Source organism: Microsporum canis, genomic scaffold (assembly GCF_000151145.1).
Source record: "Microsporum canis CBS 113480 supercont1.6 genomic scaffold, whole genome shotgun sequence".
In the NCBI taxonomy this organism is placed as follows: Eukaryota; Fungi; Ascomycota; class Eurotiomycetes; order Onygenales; family Arthrodermataceae; genus Microsporum; species Microsporum canis.
In genome coordinates this window covers 1,626,115-1,645,363 of record NW_003299164.1, presented here as the reverse complement: position 1 = coordinate 1,645,363, position 19,249 = coordinate 1,626,115, and the positions used below count along the sequence as shown (strand labels likewise).

The window sequence follows — 19,249 nt, the reverse complement described above, 5'->3', positions numbered from 1 at the left end:
TAAAAGGGAAAGAAAACTTTTAGTGATAGTGAGATAAATCTCATTTACCGGCGGTTAAAATTAAGATACCGGGACTATATCGGGGAAAAAGATAATTAGTTAGTAAACATCCACACAGGTTCTCAGGGAGTACGGCAATACTTACTCCTATGAATAGTAGCAGCAAGTTCGATCCGATAAAGGCAGCGAAAATACCCAAGTCTCTCCATCTGTTATCGAATGACATCTCGAAAACCCGGTAAAACTCATCTCCAACCTTGTAAGCGCAATATTCACACATGTCAGTGGCATTGTTAACCAAATAGCCAGGTCCATTATTGGAGAAAAATTTCTCCATGTACGAGCCGCAGGTTTCACCAGCTGGCGCAGTAAACCGATTCAATTCTAAACCCGTGCATTTGACCTCCTGCCCGTGAAGCTCAGTTACAACCATACCACTGACAAGTCGTGTAAAAGGGTCCAGTTCATGGAGCCACACACGCCAGAATTTAGGGATTTGAGGCTTCGGTATCGCAACTCCGCATAGTAATACAAAGATGACTATGATTGGAGGGTTGAGAAGGACGGCGGTAAATGTGCTGGGCGTCAACGCCGAAATCACCTGTCCCAATGTTACCGAGAATATCTCGGTGATTAGGACCATGAAGAATTGATATCCTGCCCGGTTTGAATCGCCAGTGAGACCAGGCATATAGTACAGGGGCAGGTAAAAGCACACTGCACAAATTATACTATAAGGGAGTTCAGCAAGTACCATTGCCAAAGCGAATGGAAATTGTCGGTAGGCTTTGGCTGCTGATTCTCGATAGAAAATCAGACGGGACAAGTCATATTTGGGCTCCACCTGGGCTAAAATCAAGGCTGGTAAGACGGTGACTTGAAAAACGACAAAAACTCGATATTGCAGCGACGTTCTAGAATTATTCAAATTCAGGAACGATAACCCAGTAATTAGAGCAACCGCAACATGACTATAAAGACGAGTGAAGCCGTAATTGGGCGACCTCCAGAATGCCAAGTTCATGCGATGGCATACAACTTTTATCTGATGCCATAACGGTGTTGCATATTCTTTCTCAGACTCTGGATCTACTGCTTGGTCTTCAATCGTTCGAATTCGATTTGACTTCGTGTCAACAATATCGGTCTTAACATTCGCTAGCTCTGGGGATGTGCGCCATATGTCACCCCAATCTCTATTGCCAATGCGGGGAGCTTGGCCGGCGCCAATTGCATCAAGCATCCATTCAGCAGGGTTCGCCTTAGGGGGACACTCAGCGCCATTTCTGTGGAAGTAGTCAATCAAAGTACTAGCATCTTTGCCGATGTCGCCGAAATACACACACTCACCACCACGCTGGAGCAAAAGAAGACGGTCAAAATTTTCAAACAGAGCAGAGTTGGGTTGATGAATGGTGCAAAGGATGGCTTGTCCAGCGGCGGCAAGTTTTCGAAGGAATCGAACGATATTAAATGCCGACTGGCTGTCAAGGCCAGAAGTGGGCTCGTCAAGGAACAACAGAAGCTGTGGTTTCGCCGCCAGCTCCACCCCAATGGTTACTCGTTTTCGCTCTTCGACTGACAGGCCAGTTTCTGGGCTACCAATTATGGCATCTGCTAGGTTTTCCAACTCAAGGAGTGAAATTATTTCTTCGACGTACGCGAATTTTTCAGACTCTGCAGTCGCGTATGGCTGGCGGAGGGTTGCAGAGAACCGGAGGGCCTCACGCACAGTCTGGGTAGATTCATGCACATCTAGTTGCTCAGCATATGATGTACCACGCTGGAACGCAGTGCCTCTTGGACGGCCATCGACAAGAACATTACCAGTAATAACTCCAATGTTTTTCCGTGAAGCTAGCACATCAAGCAGAGTTGTTTTACCAGCACCACTTGCACCCATGAGGGCAGTAAGTTTCCCCGGCTCGACATATCCGTAAACGCTGTTTAGAAGGCGCCGTGTACCTCCAGGAACAGGTACATCGTAGCAGAGATCCTCCCAGGTTAAGACAGCCTTTGATGTAACCTGAAGGTCTGTCCCAATATTATCACCTCGCTTTTGTTGTCGGTTCTCTTTCTTTTTCATCAACTTTTCATTTAGCTCCTTGAGATCTTTTGATTCTTTGGCAAAGAAAGTGACAGTCTTTCCACCAGCCCCAAATGTGAGAACCTCACCAAGGAAAGCGTTGGCCGACAGAAATGCAACAATTAAAACAACGATTATTCCCCAGTTTTTCCATTGATCAGCAGTTTGATAGTTGAATGCCAAGCTCAGATAACTAGATCCCAGGATAATTGTTGACCCTGGACTACCGCCAGGCAAAGTGCAAACTTGATGTGCAATATCTGAATACCCTGGACCAGCTGGAATAAGTGAATCTGCCTCACATGTCATATTGACGCGGCTGAATTCGTTGATCATCATAGATGAGAATCCAAGACCCAAGGGGTTGATGTAGAAAATCCATCGAAGCCAAACTTGCTGACTATGCCATTGAATCAAGTAGCCAGATGTGAGGACATAAAATGAGATCAGCACTGAGACACCTTTTAGGGCATAATCGAAATCGGGACAGAGGCAACCAACGGTACGGAAGAATAGCGTCATAGCAAGATATCCCGTGATGACTATAAGGACGAAGGTGAAGAATGCCCCTGCATCTAACACAAGACCACACATAAAATAGACAATAATGCTGAAGACTAAAATCTGAGCCGAGGAGAAAGCCGTGTCAACTACCACTTGCGCAATCCATAGAGCACTGGGGCGGTAAAACGTAAAGGCACGTTGTTTGTTGATGATAGGGCGCCCCAACATGGTCGATGCAAGCTCGCCGAATGCTTGAAAGGCGTTGAAGAGCAAAGCGACAAAAAGGAGGCCTCCTCGCGTAAAAGCACCAGCACTAGTCTCTGGGAGCTTCAGCCAGACCGTTCCGATAATAATAGCTATAGAGATTGAGGTAATCCATGAGACACTAAGGGAGAACTTGTCCTGCCATTTAATCAAGAACTGTCGGTTCATCAGAGCATACACCTGGAGATAAAACGGTACAGAGTAGACAGAGGACTTTGATGTGAATTTTCGTTTGGCTTCACGATGGGCAATTTCGAAGTCTTCTTGGATATATTTCTCCTCCTCAAGTTTAGCACGGTAAAAAGCCAACTCATCATCCAAAGATTTACTGAATCGTGAGTCATTAAAGGCCTTGACCAATTCAGCGGGGGTAGATGGAGCGTTGGTTTCGTTTCTCCCATCTTTGTATTCTCTTTCAAAGGGGTCAGTACAACCTGTGAGATAATCAGGGGTGGTTTGACGTGGTTTTTCCTTGAAGCCTAAGGCTTCGAAGTAAGCACGGGCTTCATCAATAGGGCCAAAGAAGACTTGACGGCCTTGATCCAAAACCATTACTTTGTCAAACTGGTTATAGATATTCTCGGATGCTTGGTACAACGAGACGAAGGTGGTTGTCTCGTATATGTTGGTCATGATCCGAAGCGACTTGGCGAAATCCAGGGCAGTGGAGGCATCCAGCCCACGGGTAGTGTTATCCCACGCTAGAACGGTGGCAGCGGTGACCATCATTTCGGCGATACTAACGCGTTTTCTCTCACCACCGGAAACCCCTCGAATAAACTGGTTACCAACCACAGTGTTGATGGTGTGTTCGATGTTGAACATTCTGAGGAGGAGGTCGATGACCTATGAAATGAGATTAGATATAATAAACCAAAGCTGCGGGTATTTAAAGGTATAGCCCTCACCTTCTTCTTGAATTCAGCCTTTGATAGGCCTGCTGGACGCTTCCCCGGGGTTTTTGTGTCCAGCGCAAAGCTAAGGGTTTGTCCAACAGTGAGCGAGGGATGGTGGATGTCATCTTCTTGATTGTAGACAGCTTCTCCGCGGTAATTCTTTGCAAACTTATCTGAATCAAATGGGCCGTAGAGAACCTCTCCGTCGATACCAGTATATCCAAATCTCTGATTTGCTATAACCTTTAAGAAAGTCGTACAGCCTGAAGAAGGTTTTCCAAGGACCAGGACCATCTCGCCTGGCTTAGCCACGCCTTTGAAGTCTTTAAGAATTTCAATTTCCTGTCCTTTCTTCCCGAAACCCAACCATCTGTATATGGTGGCCGGTACGTTGAAAAAGCCAATGACTGCATCAGGAAACGTAGGTACGGTATACTTTACTCCACCCATGCCGCGGACAGTGAGGCCATCCCAGATAACACCTTTATGGAGTTAATATCAAACCTTGCCGGAAAAAATCTGGAGATACTCACCGATTCTCTTTGGCCGTATTCCAGCAGCTGCCTCTGCGTCTCGAGAGCCACGAAGGGCAGTCTCAAGATCAAACTTTTCATCGCCGTCAGAAGCGCCTTCAATATCGTAGGAGCCCTTCTCCTTTGTGCGGTTTTGGTCAAGGGCCAAGGGTTGCTTTGATTTCTCTGAGATTTTAGAAAGCTCCTTGCTCAAAACAGCGAATTGTTCTTCTGCCTGCTGCACATCAACGCCTCCTCTCGGTTGCGTCAAGCCTTGGTGGTTGGCATTCCTAAGATTCTCCCGCTCACGCTCATAGTCACTACCGGTAAAAATGGTATCTGAGTCTGAGCCTTCACCAGGAAATTCCGATTTGGATAAGTTGGGCCCCACAATACTAGACGCCATGGATTCTGTCCACTACTGGGTATCAAAGTCGTAGTTTTCGAGGCATACGCAGAAAGCTGTTGACTGGTTGGCGTGATAGAGAATATTGGGAGCCTGGCAGTACCAAGTCAAATAATAAAACGAAACCCAAAGTTTGAGGGGAAATATAACAAGAAACAAGGTGGAAAAGATGCTGTATAAAACTATAGCAAGCTATCAGAATGAACTGATTTGCTCCTGTGTATCTAAGAGCCAGGTAAACCGTCCCACGTTTATATAGATAGGGAGACGGAAGAAGAAGATTGAGTGAGGGGAGAAGAAGAAAAGTATCGATCAAAATGTAGTTGAGACTTTCTTACTTAACCTTGTGTGGGGCCCGGAAAAGATTCAATCTCGGACTTGAAAAGGCCGAAAGGGGTGATATATCTAGAACAAGTTCCACTCCTGTCAGGGAGCAAAACTGTTGGCTGATTGCGTTGACATCGTATTCCTTTGGATCCCGTTGGGCTCCCATGGTTCTGCTTAGATTTGATAGAGCTGATCCAACATGTTGTATTCTGAGAACACGACCACAACAACGGCCAGCACCCGTCTGGGGCGAGCTAGGCCCCTTGATGGAGGCTGCTTGAGCGGAGCATCCGGAGACGAGACCATGGCAGATTGCTGCCTTTGACTAAGGATATGATTCATATTGACTAAAAGTTCTTCCGGCAGCGGAAATATCTTGACCTCTTCTTCTCTTCGTCCGTCGTTTCCGAGATTAGAAACAAGCAAACGAAGGGGAAAACGCGGATGAGTCAGCAACTTCATGTGGGGCGGTGACCGGAAACGGAATAGAGCTGCGCCTTAGTCAGCTTGGCGGTTGGACGCGATTCATGCCAAACGACCAAGCAGAAGACGAGACAGGAAAAAAGGCGACAGGGAAGAAGCGTGGTGGAATCAATCAGGGGTCAATCCGCCGCATGGCAGCCACGAAAATGCAGAGAGGGGCGTTACACAGGCAGTGAGGTCTGACCTCGTGTAGACTGGATGGAAGATAGCCCTGAGCGCAGGTGATAAGAGGCCCCAATAGGTGCTTCACCAATGCTTGTGGTGGCCCGAGAAATTAGTGGCGTCCTCTGATGGCCCGTTCTCTTGTTTTGCATTGTTTATTCCACTTGGTATATCCGATATCCATATCTTTTTCTCTCTGTACTCCCGTACAGAGTCATTGTTTGGCTCTTCCGCATGCGATGTTTTGAAGTCGTTCTGGTTCCAAGTCAAGTTCGAGTCAGGTAAGTTTCGAGCTTATGTAATTTTACCTCTTGCAGTTTAATTAAGTTTTTGATCTTATCTGATCTACTGGGCATTAAATAAAGAAAATGCCTGTATTGGGAAATGTTCCTACACGATATTGGTCTGTCTGGCTAGGAAGAGTTCAGGCTTCAGATATCTAACACAAGGATAATCCAATCTTCGCTAGATATCATATTCTAGAACGCCGTGCTTTCGGTATCTCATTTATTCGAAGTTAGATGCGGCTAGATTTAATACAGCAAATATTCTTATTGTGAGAGCGTAGAGCGCACCTCTTTGATTCTGATGTAACAATTTGATCCTTCACGGCCTAAAAAAAGAAGGAAAAATGAAATGAAAAATGGCCCAAGACGCTCTGAACTTACTACTTTCCTGCACAAGACATACACTTTATGCGAGCGCGCAGCGATAGGTAGGCGGTCTCTTCAGGCTTCACAAGAGCAGACAGGGGCCCTGATGCTCTATATAGCTAGTCAGATACCATAGATCAAGGGGCAAAGCCGTAGGGGCTCCAGAAGTATCTATTCGGGCTTAGATAGGGAGTGTACATAGAGCCTTACGTACAGCCCTTGGGGGCCTATCGGATCATGGAAGGCATCGTGTGCATTCAAAATATGCATCAGGGACCCTGTTGCCTACCTTCATCCCAAACCGCGGATATCAAAATGTCGACTATTAAATCAGGGATTTCTACCAGAAGGTATAGAGGGAAGAAAGCAAATACAGCTGAATAGCATGGCAACGGAAACAAATATGGTGGTGTTAAGGAGATATGTGTGGCCTTTACATCCGAACCGATCGGTTTCTAGGCTGTTGTGCTAGAACGTCATAAGTACAGATTCTGTTCCTGACGATACTATAATGACGAGGCCCTAGTAAATCAGATATGCGTTAAACGGAATGCACAGAGTTTTTGCTTCGAGCTAATCAAGGCTTCCGACTGCTACCGGCTTATCCACTCTATTATAGAGACTTCATAGCCCAGGGCGTATGGCTGGCTAGCATCACGGCGCCGAAGCCAGTCACTACTTAAACCTCCGGTTGAGCACAGCCCGAAATCCCTCACTACAGCATCGGCCGTATTCCAGAGCATTCGTGGTCTAGCCTACGGAAATTTAACCCCGTCAACGGCGGCGAGTGATTAACGCAACAATGCATTTTTATCGAACTCTCATTCTGGTGCCCTATTTATCAATTAACAGTCGTTGGTGCGAAACTAACCCATGATGCAGATTGACGCACTCCGCAACAAGCCACAGGGATTTCCGGGGGTAGACCGGTCATTGGCAAATTGTGAGTTGTTCTAAACTACCTGGATAATGACGCTGGAAATATTCATCCAATCGAAACAACTGCGCCCAGAGCCGGACCACAGTTCATATAAGGGTTTGGGCAATAAGAAGCTGTGCCTGGCATGTATTAAGGTCCAAGGCCGAACGGAAATCCAGGCCAACGACCGACAAGCTCGAGCAGCCCAATTGCTTCCCTGTCGAAGGCGCACTTGTCTATATCGAGTAAAGATTTCAGATTGCGCGCGTTGTGAGCCAGGCATCCGCAGCGCTCAGTGGTTCATCCATCTAGGCGTCCAGGCGTCCAGCAGATAAAAAAACGGGGCTGATGCGCCTGCTGCGCCAAGGGGCCCAACTGCAGATGCCCTTGATGCTGTCAAGTTAGGCATATAAGAACCACCGTGGTCATCGCTCAAAGCCATCTTCGAAAAGCCCATGTTGAATGAAGTCCTCAAACTTGTCGTTTATATGCAATAGTAATTATGGCTTTTGTTTCAAGAGAGGGCTTGCTAGTAGCCTGATTTCTTTCGTCTGCTGGGATTCGGTCAATCTGGCACTGCTATTGGCCATCATGCATCAAGACATCATACCCAGCGTTAATTAGTCAGGTCACCATGGGGAGCTTTCTATTCAGCATGAAATGTTTTTCTACATCGATGATACCCCCTTCAAGTTTTACACGACATGATATGTGGCAAATATTATTCTGTTCCTCAATATTGATATCAAGGAGCCCACCATCAACTACTCCCCCCAACGACGACTCAACCCCTGACAAGGGTACAATTACTCAATATTTCGGAGGCCAATTGGGAGTACAGAACTACGACTTCCAGGCATGCCTGGAAATTATTCCGCTTGGAGGCATTAAGATGTGGCCCCGCGTGCTTTCGACAATCCAACCACAATCGCCCACATCTCTCCGGCAATCCATGGCCTGTCACACCCCTCATTCCGCGATAGAAAGCTCGGCTGAGGTTAACCATGACATAATTTATTCTTGGTGGCTCGTTTTTCTCTTCTCGAGTCTTCACGCTGCTGAACCGCATAGCAAAGGGTACGTCTAACATGGGACTTGGCCGCAGATTGGGTATCCACGCAGGTTCTTCATGCACACATGATAGCCACTACCACTCCAAAATGAAACACAGGGAGGATCTATTACTGCAAGCAGATCTTGAAGCAGGGACTTGACAGCTCCTTGGGAAATTCTCCAAAGCAAACTGATCGTTTGAGGCTCTCTGATACGTAAGATGCTATAATAAGAAGTTAAAATCTCGGCTTCAGAAAAAAAACTCAATGGGATGACTATCTAACCACGATCATTCTACATACTGAGAGAAGCCCGTCAATTTTCCTACCTTAAACGCTCGAAGAACGTATCACATCTTTGACGTTTAAGTGTGTTCATCACCCGCCAACAAACCTACGCTCCTCTGCCCCAGCGCATCAGACTACCCGACCAAGAAACTACTTCGTACATATTTTTTCCGAACGATGAGTGACGACAGATACAGGGCACTGAGGTTCCTCTTCAAGGTTGATTACATAGAGCCAGACTACGGGAGTCTAAAATTTGATGGTGACGGGCTTTGGTTTCCCAAGGACAGAGGGGCTTTCGAAACACTTTATTCCACCGGATGGCTACAACGAACTCCAGAGCGGGTAGCTCCTGCAGTGGATCATGGAGAAGGCGATTTTGCCGTCTGTAGCCTTCTCTATAGATCATCAACATCATACTTCTTTACAGTTCCAGTGGACTGCCGCGACAAAATCAGCATGCAAAACCATATTCAACGAACACATCATTCCTGGAGGAGGTTACGTTTCAAAACGGATGAGAGGCAGAACCTGTCAATTGCTACCTTTGCGGCGTCTGGCTACACGCTTGCAGGACGAGGATCCCGCGACTGGGTTCCAGAAATTCTACCGGACACCTACAACGACAGTTACTGCAGCCAGATTCCCTTTACGCATCTAACGGGCGACCTTGCCTTGATCGTAGGCCTCGTTGCTTTCTCCTGCCCTAGGGAAAGAGATGGTTCATGCCTTATTGATATGATGCAACGCTGCTTTAGACCACCTCGCTGGGTACCTCACCGATCAGTTCCTGAGAGTAAGTCGTCTTATCGGAATCCTAATGTTTTCCACTGATCTTTCTGACGATACTCTGAGCAGGGATCGACCGTCACGGAGTGGTTGTTACGATAAGAGCTGATCCGGAAGCTGGGGACATGCATGAATCAAATAGAGAACTCCAGAGATTCCAAGACGGCAGCTATGGTGCTCTATTTAAATCCCCTGACGGCCATAGATTCTGAAAGGGGGGACGGAGGTGATACGGATGAACTCCGTTGCATGAGGTTTCCAGGTTGTGGCCCAAATCCATCTTTATATGCATCCATACATACCCCAGACTCGTTCTGTCCAAACTCCTGTCCGTTTCCCAGCTATGACTTACCACCACCCATGGATTTGATACCGTCAGGTGACAGACCTTTTTGCGAGCCTCATGTTTCCTCTTTTCTCTTTTCTCTTTTCTCCCTTCCGTTCCGAAAACACGTTTTTTCTGATCCTGCTTTGTATCTGCGTCTTTGCATATCTTGGCAACAGCAACAAGCACACATAATCTCGTTTGTAGGATTTTTCGGTTACACACAGTTCGTAAAGTGACGTTGCTCTCCTGCTCTCTCGCTTCCCCCGTTCACGTTCACCGCTGCTTGCGCGGCTCCTCTATGGCCCAGTCAATTTTATTCCTGCGGTATAGTGGAATAATAGATGTATCCATGGAACATGGATCTGCTTTATTTCCTTTTAGAAACTATTATAAATGCGCTGCTTATGTTATGGACATGCAGTTCTAACCATCCAGAAGACCTCTTTTTCTTTTGTTCAGAGTAATGAAATCGAAAGAATAAGCCAACCTACTGGGCCTCAGGCAAGCGAACCGCAATGTCCCCAGATTGAGTGATGTAGCGAACCCATGGAAGCGAAGGATATTGAAGCTAAAGGCAGTATCGGGTCAGCATTGGCCAGAAAAGAAAAAGAAACAAGGCTTAGTACGGAAGCCACAATTCCATGGCTCGGTTTATATAAGAGGATGGAACACACGGAACGCGGGGAGCGAGGAAATGTACAACATATCAAACGTGGCAAGGGAGCTAGAAGCTTGGCACGGAATGTTGAATCAAGCAAGCAAGCAGAGAAATAGAGCTGGAAGCATATACGCTTTGTGGGAGAGTGACGTGGTAGGAAAGGCGGACAGAGGCAGGCGAAAGGGGGATATGGAAAAGAGACAGTAGCATACCTTTGGCTCTGTGATCTTCAAGTACCGGACCTGGATGCCGCTTGTTGTAAAGTACGGAATCTCGAACTTGACATTGATAGGCCGCTTCCCTTTTCCACCTTGTCCTGCACCACCCATGCTCCCACCAAAGCCGCCCGTCATTCCACCGCCATGTTCGTCATCACCCTTGACGGACGGTAAACCTAGTTCTGCGCGCATGAGGAATTCTTTCCCTCCGCCAAACTGTTTGATTTTCCATATAATCGCGGATTTCTCTGGCGCATAGTGGACGGTACCCACGTTTGTTCGAAATCTCGGTGAGTCTGCATCTTCGGGTACCGGAACAAGAATTTCCACGTTGTTTGCTGTGCTACGCCGCTTGAACTGTGCTTTTGCCTAGTTGAACGAAAGTGGACGAGTCAGCATATCATTCATTCTTGACCCTATTCCTCTTACATATGATATGAGAGGAATTTGGAGGAAAAAACCTACTTTGAGCATGTATTCGATTCTTGAGCCAGAGTGTGATTCCACGAGACACTCTACCCATATCAACGGCTTCACTTGAGTATTGAGCCGGTAGCTCATTAGCTCAAATTCGCCGTCTGGCGGAATAAAGCTAATGGTTCGATCGTTTTCGAATCTAGACAGCCGTACGCACTGGTGGAACTTGACATCCTCCATTTCGACTGCCTTACCCCTGGTTGCTCGGCCTGTCGTTTCGAACATAACTTTGTCATTTAAACCCAAGCGAAGTTCTGGCATGCCACTGAGATAGCATTTCATCTTCACAGCCCCCAATATTTCGGATCTAAGCACATTTCCAGTAGCAGAGACAAGGAGATTTAGCGATTCGACGACGTCGAGGAATACCTCGTTCTTGCGATATCGAATGCCTTCACTTCTCCACGAGACTGCGTTTGTAACAGCTATAGGTGGTCGTGCTTGCACTTCCAGTTTATGCGATTCTTGGGTGATATACCTAGACGGTGGAATAAGAAGTTAGCCATACCCCTCCTAACATCCCACACATCCTATCATACTCCCAGAAAAAGATGAATGGACAGCCATACTCTTGTAATATTTTGCTTTCTGTAGTTTGTGGATGGCCAAAATCCATCATTTCATCCAGCAATTCGTATATAATGACAAAATTGTCCCGAATACTCTCCTCTTCCAATTCCTTAAAGTATTCCGTAAAGACCTCCACAATCTTGTGTAGGAAGAGAAGTATCTCGGCAGCATTTGTGTTTCGTTTCGTAAGCGCAAGGACGTATAGATTACTATGTCGGATATAAAGGTACTATCGACGTGGCTGTTAGAGCTGTGTCATACATTGCGCAAGCAAATAAGAACAAGCCTACATTAACTCCCTCGGAGGAAAAGCAGGGAGGAACCGCGGAGCTCTCTTCTTCGGCTTCACTGAGGAGGATAGGGAACTTTTCGACAGCAGACATGGGGATGTCCCCTCGATAGTTGCGGGCAAGGAGGGTCTGTGGGAGGTTGTATTTGTTAGTAGGAATGACAGTGTCAGAACAGCGCTAGGAGATGCTTACCTTGCCCTTCAAGTCCAAGAAGAAGATTGCCGAAGCCATTGTTGAGCGAGATATAAACAGGGAACCCTCTTCAGATAGCTTCTTCGTTAAAGATGGAGGCAACAACGGCTCATATCTAACTCGTCATAGCTTTGTTCAAAAGGCAAAAAAGAGTAAGGGAAAAAAGAGACCAGGTTTTGATAATGAGACCGTCAATTCATTCCGCTATTTGCTATCGTCGTTAGTGGTCAGGACCTGGGTTGCATCAAGGATACCAACTTCCGGTCTTCGTCGTTCCTTTTGTTATCCGCTGGCAGTTTTTTGGCTTCGCTATCTCTAAACAACCCGCAGCGTGTCCACATCCGGACTAGCGCCACTCTAACTATATCTACATAAAAATTTCCTTCTTCCTTTTCTTTTTTTTCTCTCTCTTCACAAACGCGCATCCTTCAGACAGTGCTAACCAACATATTCAGTCTTGTTTTTCAAGGCTGGTCTCTCATCTTGGCTCCTGGCATTCTGTCAGGCCATATCAGGGTATTCAATTGCTGCGCTTAGCGATATTGTGATGCGTAGACCAAATTTTCATGGGACCTCATAAGAACTGGCCGGGCATTTTCATGTTGCGCGGGCGGTGTCAGAGAGGTCAGACAGTCTCTTAACTAATCACACAGAGGTGTGTATATATATACATCAGGGGTTGAAAACAAGAAGAGCTGAGGGAGCCAGGTTTACATTCATCCGTCTGTTAATATAATACAAGCCTATTCAAACAAAAAGAAGAAAATATAAAAAATACAAACGATTAAGAGCAAACTTTAGGCTCAAAGGGTCTCAAACAGAATATCTTCAACGCCATACCAATGCCATAAGCCAAGTGTATATCTATTTTACCGCACCGCCGGTTAGGCGCTTCCGAGTTGGAAGCCCAGGGGTTTCAGGATTCTATCCCGGACTATCTCGTTTGCGACCTTGCTTCCGTTTTCAAGTGCAATGGCTCCGACGATCGCATACATAGCATGGGTGTATATCGTGTCAACCCCAGATTCAGTCAGATTGTGTTGCTACAAAAAATTTCGGGTTAGTATAAGTTGGTTGTCAGATTGAGAGATGATGGGAATCTAGCTAGGCACATACCTTTCTCGGTACCCATCTCATAACATCATTAATGCCATAATGTCTGGCTAGTGCTGCCATTTCCCTCCTCCCTGTCAATCGGGACCTCGTGTCCTGAGATAAAACTTCAAGTCCCTTAAGGGCAGGAGACTCGTACGGCTGTCTTCCAAACGGATCCGCCTTTGCTGATGGGGCGTAGGCTGCGGGATTCTGGACGAGGGCGAGGGATGCTTGAAGCAGAATTATTTGCTTACCTGGCTCGGAAGCACTATCAGCAACGAGGTTTTTTATTCAACGAGGCAACTCAAATGGTTGACAAAAAAGAACGTACCAAAATAGGCCAGTCGGTCATTAAACCCTCTCCTCCCCTGATCAAAACTTTTATGCGTGACTGCTTGCCATTTAACTTCTTCAGACAGTAATTTGTCTCCGTCTTTCCCTAGCATTCGCAAATAGAAGTTGTCCAGTACCGCAGGGTCGGAATTGACCTTGAATTCGGTACTATTCGGAGATTCACGCAACCTGACTGGAGCTTTCATAGCAGGTGGGGTTTGCTGCCATCGTGGAATTGCAGCTGACACAGCCTGCTGTTCTCGAGAAGCGTGGGTAGATGATATTCTTCGTCGAGAGCTCGGTTGAGATTGTGAACAGAAAGGTAGAATGCAGCGTGGGGCGCGCCTACACGCAGGCTGGGTAAGCCCAGCAGCGACTATTCGGAAAGGAGATATTTTTGAAGCCATTGATAGATATTGGGGCCTATCAGCTATTCATTTGGAGGTATCAAGCTGCCGTCGAAATGTCGTTGTGGCTCATTAAGTCGAAGATACTCAAAAAGCTACGAGATTTCTCACACGATCACGCTAGTCCCGAATAGGACAAGTGTTGAACTCCTCTACCATTTTAGAAGAACGTTCATTTATATTACGAGCAACTCATGTATGGCTTTGGCATACGAACTTACAAATAAAGATGTCTCTGGATAATGAGTATGGGATGCGATTAGAACCTGTTGCCTTTGCCTGGCTTCTCTCCATGAGATAATAATGAACAAAGAGCCTTAATCCATATTATACCCACGGGAAGAAACAGAACCCCCTCTACTTCTGTAGGTATATCGGTTGTTAATTCGGTATACGTATAAACAGTTCATATCAAGAGGCCAGTTGTCAAGCCCATGGCGAAACTCCCGTGAAGGTACACTGCCATGCCCCTTGAAACATTTCTTGGACTGCGAGAATTCCTATACAGATAACGCAGTGTCTCGTATTCTCAGGGAAGGATTCATCTCTCATGTTTGCTATTCTTTCCATCACAACTAGAAATACGCCTTCTCACATCTCCCATTTTCCTTTGCAGCTCCAGAGCTTAAGTATATATGGACTTATATATACTGTTTCGTATATTCACAGACACCGCCCGAGCCGTCTCCCTCCCTCCCCCCGTTGTGGAGCTGACCTCGACTCTCCATTTGACATATGGCATAGATACCAAAACAGAATCTATATTGTGTTTGTTGTATCTCTGCCGTTTGGCTTATTTATTCGGCCTTGCATCGTTTAATGCGGTGGACGGGACCTGCACGGGTACTCCCGTGTTATTCCCCCCAATATTATTGGAGCAAAAGCTATAACTGCCGTAACATCCCTACGGGAAGGAAATATAGGGCAACCAGTCAAACGGAGAGGCCGGCAACCACGAGGACGCAACGGCAGCTTGCATGTTGCACCTAAAGGGTCAACATCAACTCAGGACAGACAAAGACTCATCCTTTGCCCTTCTTGCCCTCCACGTGCTTGGGCTAGATCTTCTTGCATCTAGGCTAGCATGGCTAGAACTTTCGATTGCATCTATATAAAATGTCCTGCTCTCAGTGTGCCTGATTTGAAATTTTTCTCGTTTAAATTCACACACAACCTCACTTCTCTCTCTCTCCCTCTTTTTTCTCTCTTATAAAACCTTCCATCATCTCATACTTGCACGCTTTCACAGTTTCAAACAACTTCTAAATACTGCATTAGAAGCCTTCTCTATCTTGTTGCCTGCGAATTGCAACCATTGACGCAATGCCTTCTACTATGAACCCATCTGCTGGCCGCCATGGCATCAAGCACCAGTCTCCGGGCAATCCATGCATCCAGGGCAAGCCAGTCATCGCCAAAAACCTCTTGATTGAGCCTTACTCCTTCAATCGTTACAACTTCTCAGTCACAGGCCCCTTGCCTCCTCGTCCAACTCCTCCAAACCCACCACCTAGCCCAGCTTGAATACCACGCTACCACAAAATTGGCATCTTCGGATTAAGAGTGCCCCTCGTTGTGGTATGAAGGTCTAGGCCCTCATGGTTGCTCAGGTTGATAAAAATAGAACCCACCAAAAGAAATACCTGTGAAATGCACCAAATACTGTCCACGACTTGTTGCCTTGACCATTATACATTACACATTTCCATCAACAAGCAGCATAAAATATCTACGAAAACCAACCAAAAAATTTTTTAACCTGGATGCATATTTTATTACAACTTCAATTAGCTTCAACAATTCGGATAAAACGAGAACATTAATGAACGCCAAACCATCAACCATTAACGTCCGGCATTTATCTGAGTTCAATTTTTGATAACAGAAAAGAGAAAGAGTTATGCAGAAAAGGGGGGGAAGAGCAGATATGGATTCATGAGGCTAAGCATTCTGTGTCTAGTTTGTTTGTAGGGTACTCCGATAAGCCCTTAAGACATACCATGCTGTCCATAATATAATGTTTAATACCCCAACTAAAAGAGAGAGTAAATACTGTTGCAACCATGTGGTAATAGTGAGAACAGCATTCTACAAATAACCCACGGTAAATAATTTGTAGGTCAACTTAGTTGAGTAAAGTAACTAGGAATAGATAATGGGCTTCAAAAAAATATACATTTAACAGCAGACAATAGTACAAAGCGCAACCAGCCATAAGAAGCCCAGTGGCCCCAGATACTTCAAGTGGAAATCAGATAAGAGCCAATGCAAGAGCGCTGGTCAGGGTCAACCCAACAACGGTCCATCCAGTTGTAATAACCTGCTGGTTGGTCAACTGCTTTCCCATATCCCACACAAGATGCCTCACACCGTTGTAGCAATGGAAAGTGAAAGGAAGGGCCATGGTGAATTTCATCGCAACCTTGGCAGCAATTGGGAGAGCGGCGAAAGCAGCAGCCAACGACGCAGATTCGAGGTGCCATCCGAGCAGTGGGGAGACGAGATAAGCGCTGGCGAAGATGTAGAGGCTGCCGGAGAGGATTGCACCAGTGATACGGTTAAGACTGGACAGGTACCAGGTTATCTGGGGTCGGTAGATGCTAAGATGTGGAGAGACAGGGCGGTTAAGACGCTGTTTTGCGAGGATGCTGGTTGGATCAGTGGTATCTGGTGCTGGTGCAGAAGCGGATGTTGCTGGTCTGTTACGATTTAGCATGATATTCAATTATTCCCTAGCCACCCATACCGGCTGAATGACCGCGATGGCAGTGTGTTGGTTTCGGCAAACACAGCAGGTCTAGGCGCCTAGGTTCCTGGCAAAAAGGGCATCAATATGATAATGCAAATACTGACCTGAATTGAGCATAGTTTCCAGTAGCAATGGCAGCCGGTCTCGCGAACTTGGATACCGAGTTTCTGAACGCAGATGGATGTTGTGTCGCAACTGGTACAATCATCAGTGCCAAACCACCCGTCAATTGGTATATTGTAAAAACTTACGTCGTCTCAGCGACTGCTGTGCTAGTCTGTTAGAAAACATCTTCGTATCAGAGTGAATTACCCAGTTGTCTCTCTACTCTCAAAACACACACCATGGTAAGAAGCCCAAACCAAAACGTCCATGATGAAGTTGCCATGGCTTATGTAATACAAATCGGCAGATATCGGAACCAATCAGAGTCACGGCAATTACAAGCACATGACTGGAATAATGATTCTCCGTTCCGTTCCCCCTTTGGAAATCTTCAACAGCACAAAATGTTCTTTTCTCTCTCTCTTCTATTTTACACCAAAGGCCTCAGCTTTCATCTTAGACCGACTTATCTCCACAGTTTCTGTGGATGATGAACTCGGAATGAAGTAGATGCTTTCTAGCAACATCTCACTCTTTGCTGCGGCATTCTGTCGTGGCTTTTCGAGATGGTCATGAGGTTTTGAGAGCGAGAAAAGCGTATTTCAACCCGTCGTTAATCGCCCAGCCCCCTCTCTCAATGAGCGAGCTGGGTTTCATATCAGGGTCACAAATTGCTATCATTGTTATTGTAATGTTATTAAAAGTTAGATATTACCAATATCATGAATTTACTGTCCGGGTTTCTGAATAAATGATATATCTTAGATATCAACGTGTATCAGAGGGCTCATGGTTATATTACAAAGCGAATATCCAAGGGGTCACATGACATGTCACGCGTCAGGTAGGTGATGGTGCCTCGGTCCTCGGCGTGTGATTCCTATCTCAGAGAGCCGCGAAAGCCAGAGCGGACTTCATGGCGTCCCATTCGGGGGAAAAACTCCCCTCGATATAATATTCTTTGTCTTTCAGTATCCTCGCCTATCTTTAACAAGTCCACGCTCGCTCTCTAGACCAGAAGCATAGAGTACTCTGTATAGACCACCGATAGATACCCTTGATTCCAACACGTCGACGATGCCGTTCAACACCCAACTCACCCAGAAACTGGGGATCAGAAGTCGGTTTATCCTTTAATATCACGAAAAACTCTTCAGCAAGTGTACTGACAGGTATCTAGTCCCTGTTGTTCAAGGTGGCATGCAATGGGTTGGATATGCAGAACTAGCATCAGCTGTCAGTAACGCCGGCGGACTTGGAATAGTATGTCTATCATCCCTTGCGAGAGTACTCTTAACGCTATTAAGCTGTGGCTAATAGTAGTAAATTCAACAGCTTACCGCCTTGACACAACCTACACCTGAAGACCTCCGGAAGGAAATCCGAAAGACGAGGACCATGACCAAGAACCCGTTCGGCGTAAACCTCACTTTCTTGCCCGCTCTTACGCCGCCAGACTACCCCAGTTACGCCAAAGTCATCATTGAAGAAGGCGTACGTATCGCCGAGACGGCAGGAAACAACCCTGGCCCTATCATCACACAGCTAAAGAAGGCCGGCTGCATTGTGCTTCATAAATGTACAACCATCCGACATGCCAAGTCCGCCGTCAAGTTAGGCGTGGATTTCTTGTCCATCGACGGCTTTGAATGTGCCGGACACGTTGGAGAGACCGATATTACAAACTTTATTCTCTTGAGCCGCGCCAGACAGGACCTGGGCGTCCCGTTCATTGCATCCGGCGGCTTCGCTGACGGCAATGGCTTAGCCGCTGCTCTGGCCCTAGGAGCCTGTGGAATCAACATGGGCACGCGATTCATGTGCACTGTTGAGGCACCTATCCATATCAACGTTAAGGAAGCCATTGTGAAGGCAGACGAGTCAGATACCCAGCTGCTCCTTCGCCGGTGGAGAAATACATCCCGCCTCTTCAACAACAAGGTTGCGGCGGAGGCATACAAGATTGAGAAGGAGAGCCAAACGGGTGAATTCTCCGAGCTTGCGCACCTCGTGAGTGGAAAACGTGGGCGTCAAGTTTTTATAGATGGTGACGTTGATCACGGAGTAAGTGCCTTTCCCAAACCTCTTCTCTTACATGGCCTCCCTTTCTCCCCTGCCACATTTTTTCTCAAGCTGCAGTTGCACTGACCCGTACCGTTTCTCTTTAGGTCTGGACCGCGGGACAAGTCATCGGCCTTATCCACGACATCCCAACCTGTGCCGAACTCCTCACTCGTATCGAGAAGGAGGCAGTCGAAGTCATGGCCTCCACCCACAAGCTATATACGCCAGCCCCTCAGAGCAAGCTATAGATGATTGGAGAGCAGAACGCCATAGATGTGATTTAGAGATGTTTCAGATATAAGACCAACCTATATTAAGCCTGCCATGCTTCCTTTTTGACAGTATTTGTTTGTGGCCATCCTACACGATAACGCCTGGGTCAAAGTACCGTTTCCAGCGTGGGGATCATATCACACATGTTA

The 19,249-nt window shown here is 46.5% G+C and overlaps 7 protein-coding genes across 7 annotated transcripts; 2 read left to right on the top strand and 5 right to left on the bottom strand.

Annotated features, from left to right (window-relative positions):
• Window positions 1–44: 44 nt before the first annotated feature.
• On the bottom strand, window positions 45–4,668 carry MCYG_06743 (brefeldin A resistance protein; the record flags this gene model as incomplete). Its single annotated transcript, XM_002844733.1, has 4 exons — window positions 45–74; window positions 146–3,700; window positions 3,763–4,232; window positions 4,284–4,668. 4 exons carry the CDS (start codon window positions 4,666–4,668, stop codon window positions 45–47), a joined length of 4,440 nt encoding a protein of 1,479 aa, XP_002844779.1.
• A 501-nt stretch (window positions 4,669–5,169) lies between these two features.
• Window positions 5,170–5,792, bottom strand: MCYG_06742 (uncharacterized protein; the record flags this gene model as incomplete). The annotated part of the gene is made up of 2 exons (XM_002844732.1): window positions 5,170–5,386; window positions 5,644–5,792. The coding sequence occupies 2 exons, from the start codon at window positions 5,790–5,792 to the stop codon at window positions 5,170–5,172; spliced, it is 366 nt and encodes a 121-aa protein (XP_002844778.1).
• A 2,937-nt stretch (window positions 5,793–8,729) lies between these two features.
• MCYG_06741 (conserved hypothetical protein) lies at window positions 8,730–9,553 on the top strand (the record flags this gene model as incomplete). The annotated part of the gene is made up of 2 exons (XM_002844731.1): window positions 8,730–9,348; window positions 9,411–9,553. The coding sequence occupies 2 exons, from the start codon at window positions 8,730–8,732 to the stop codon at window positions 9,551–9,553; spliced, it is 762 nt and encodes a 253-aa protein (XP_002844777.1).
• Window positions 9,554–10,156: 603 nt separating this feature from the next.
• Window positions 10,157–12,113, bottom strand: MCYG_06740 (AP-1 complex subunit mu-1; the record flags this gene model as incomplete). Its single annotated transcript, XM_002844730.1, has 6 exons — window positions 10,157–10,237; window positions 10,540–10,914; window positions 11,011–11,500; window positions 11,562–11,821; window positions 11,883–12,011; window positions 12,075–12,113. The coding sequence occupies 6 exons, from the start codon at window positions 12,111–12,113 to the stop codon at window positions 10,157–10,159; spliced, it is 1,374 nt and encodes a 457-aa protein (XP_002844776.1).
• Window positions 12,114–12,958: 845 nt separating this feature from the next.
• On the bottom strand, window positions 12,959–13,909 carry MCYG_06739 (RNase III domain-containing protein; the record flags this gene model as incomplete). The annotated part of the gene is made up of 3 exons (XM_002844729.1): window positions 12,959–13,117; window positions 13,191–13,399; window positions 13,501–13,909. 3 exons carry the CDS (start codon window positions 13,907–13,909, stop codon window positions 12,959–12,961), a joined length of 777 nt encoding a protein of 258 aa, XP_002844775.1.
• A 2,251-nt stretch (window positions 13,910–16,160) lies between these two features.
• On the bottom strand, window positions 16,161–17,046 carry MCYG_06738 (succinate dehydrogenase cytochrome b560 subunit; the record flags this gene model as incomplete). Its single annotated transcript, XM_002844728.1, has 5 exons — window positions 16,161–16,603; window positions 16,656–16,714; window positions 16,763–16,853; window positions 16,910–16,949; window positions 17,002–17,046. The coding sequence occupies 5 exons, from the start codon at window positions 17,044–17,046 to the stop codon at window positions 16,161–16,163; spliced, it is 678 nt and encodes a 225-aa protein (XP_002844774.1).
• Window positions 17,047–17,840: 794 nt separating this feature from the next.
• Window positions 17,841–19,075, top strand: MCYG_06737 (2-nitropropane dioxygenase; the record flags this gene model as incomplete). The annotated part of the gene is made up of 4 exons (XM_002844727.1): window positions 17,841–17,883; window positions 17,944–18,026; window positions 18,099–18,827; window positions 18,932–19,075. 4 exons carry the CDS (start codon window positions 17,841–17,843, stop codon window positions 19,073–19,075), a joined length of 999 nt encoding a protein of 332 aa, XP_002844773.1.
• Between the last annotated feature and the right edge of the window lie 174 nt (window positions 19,076–19,249).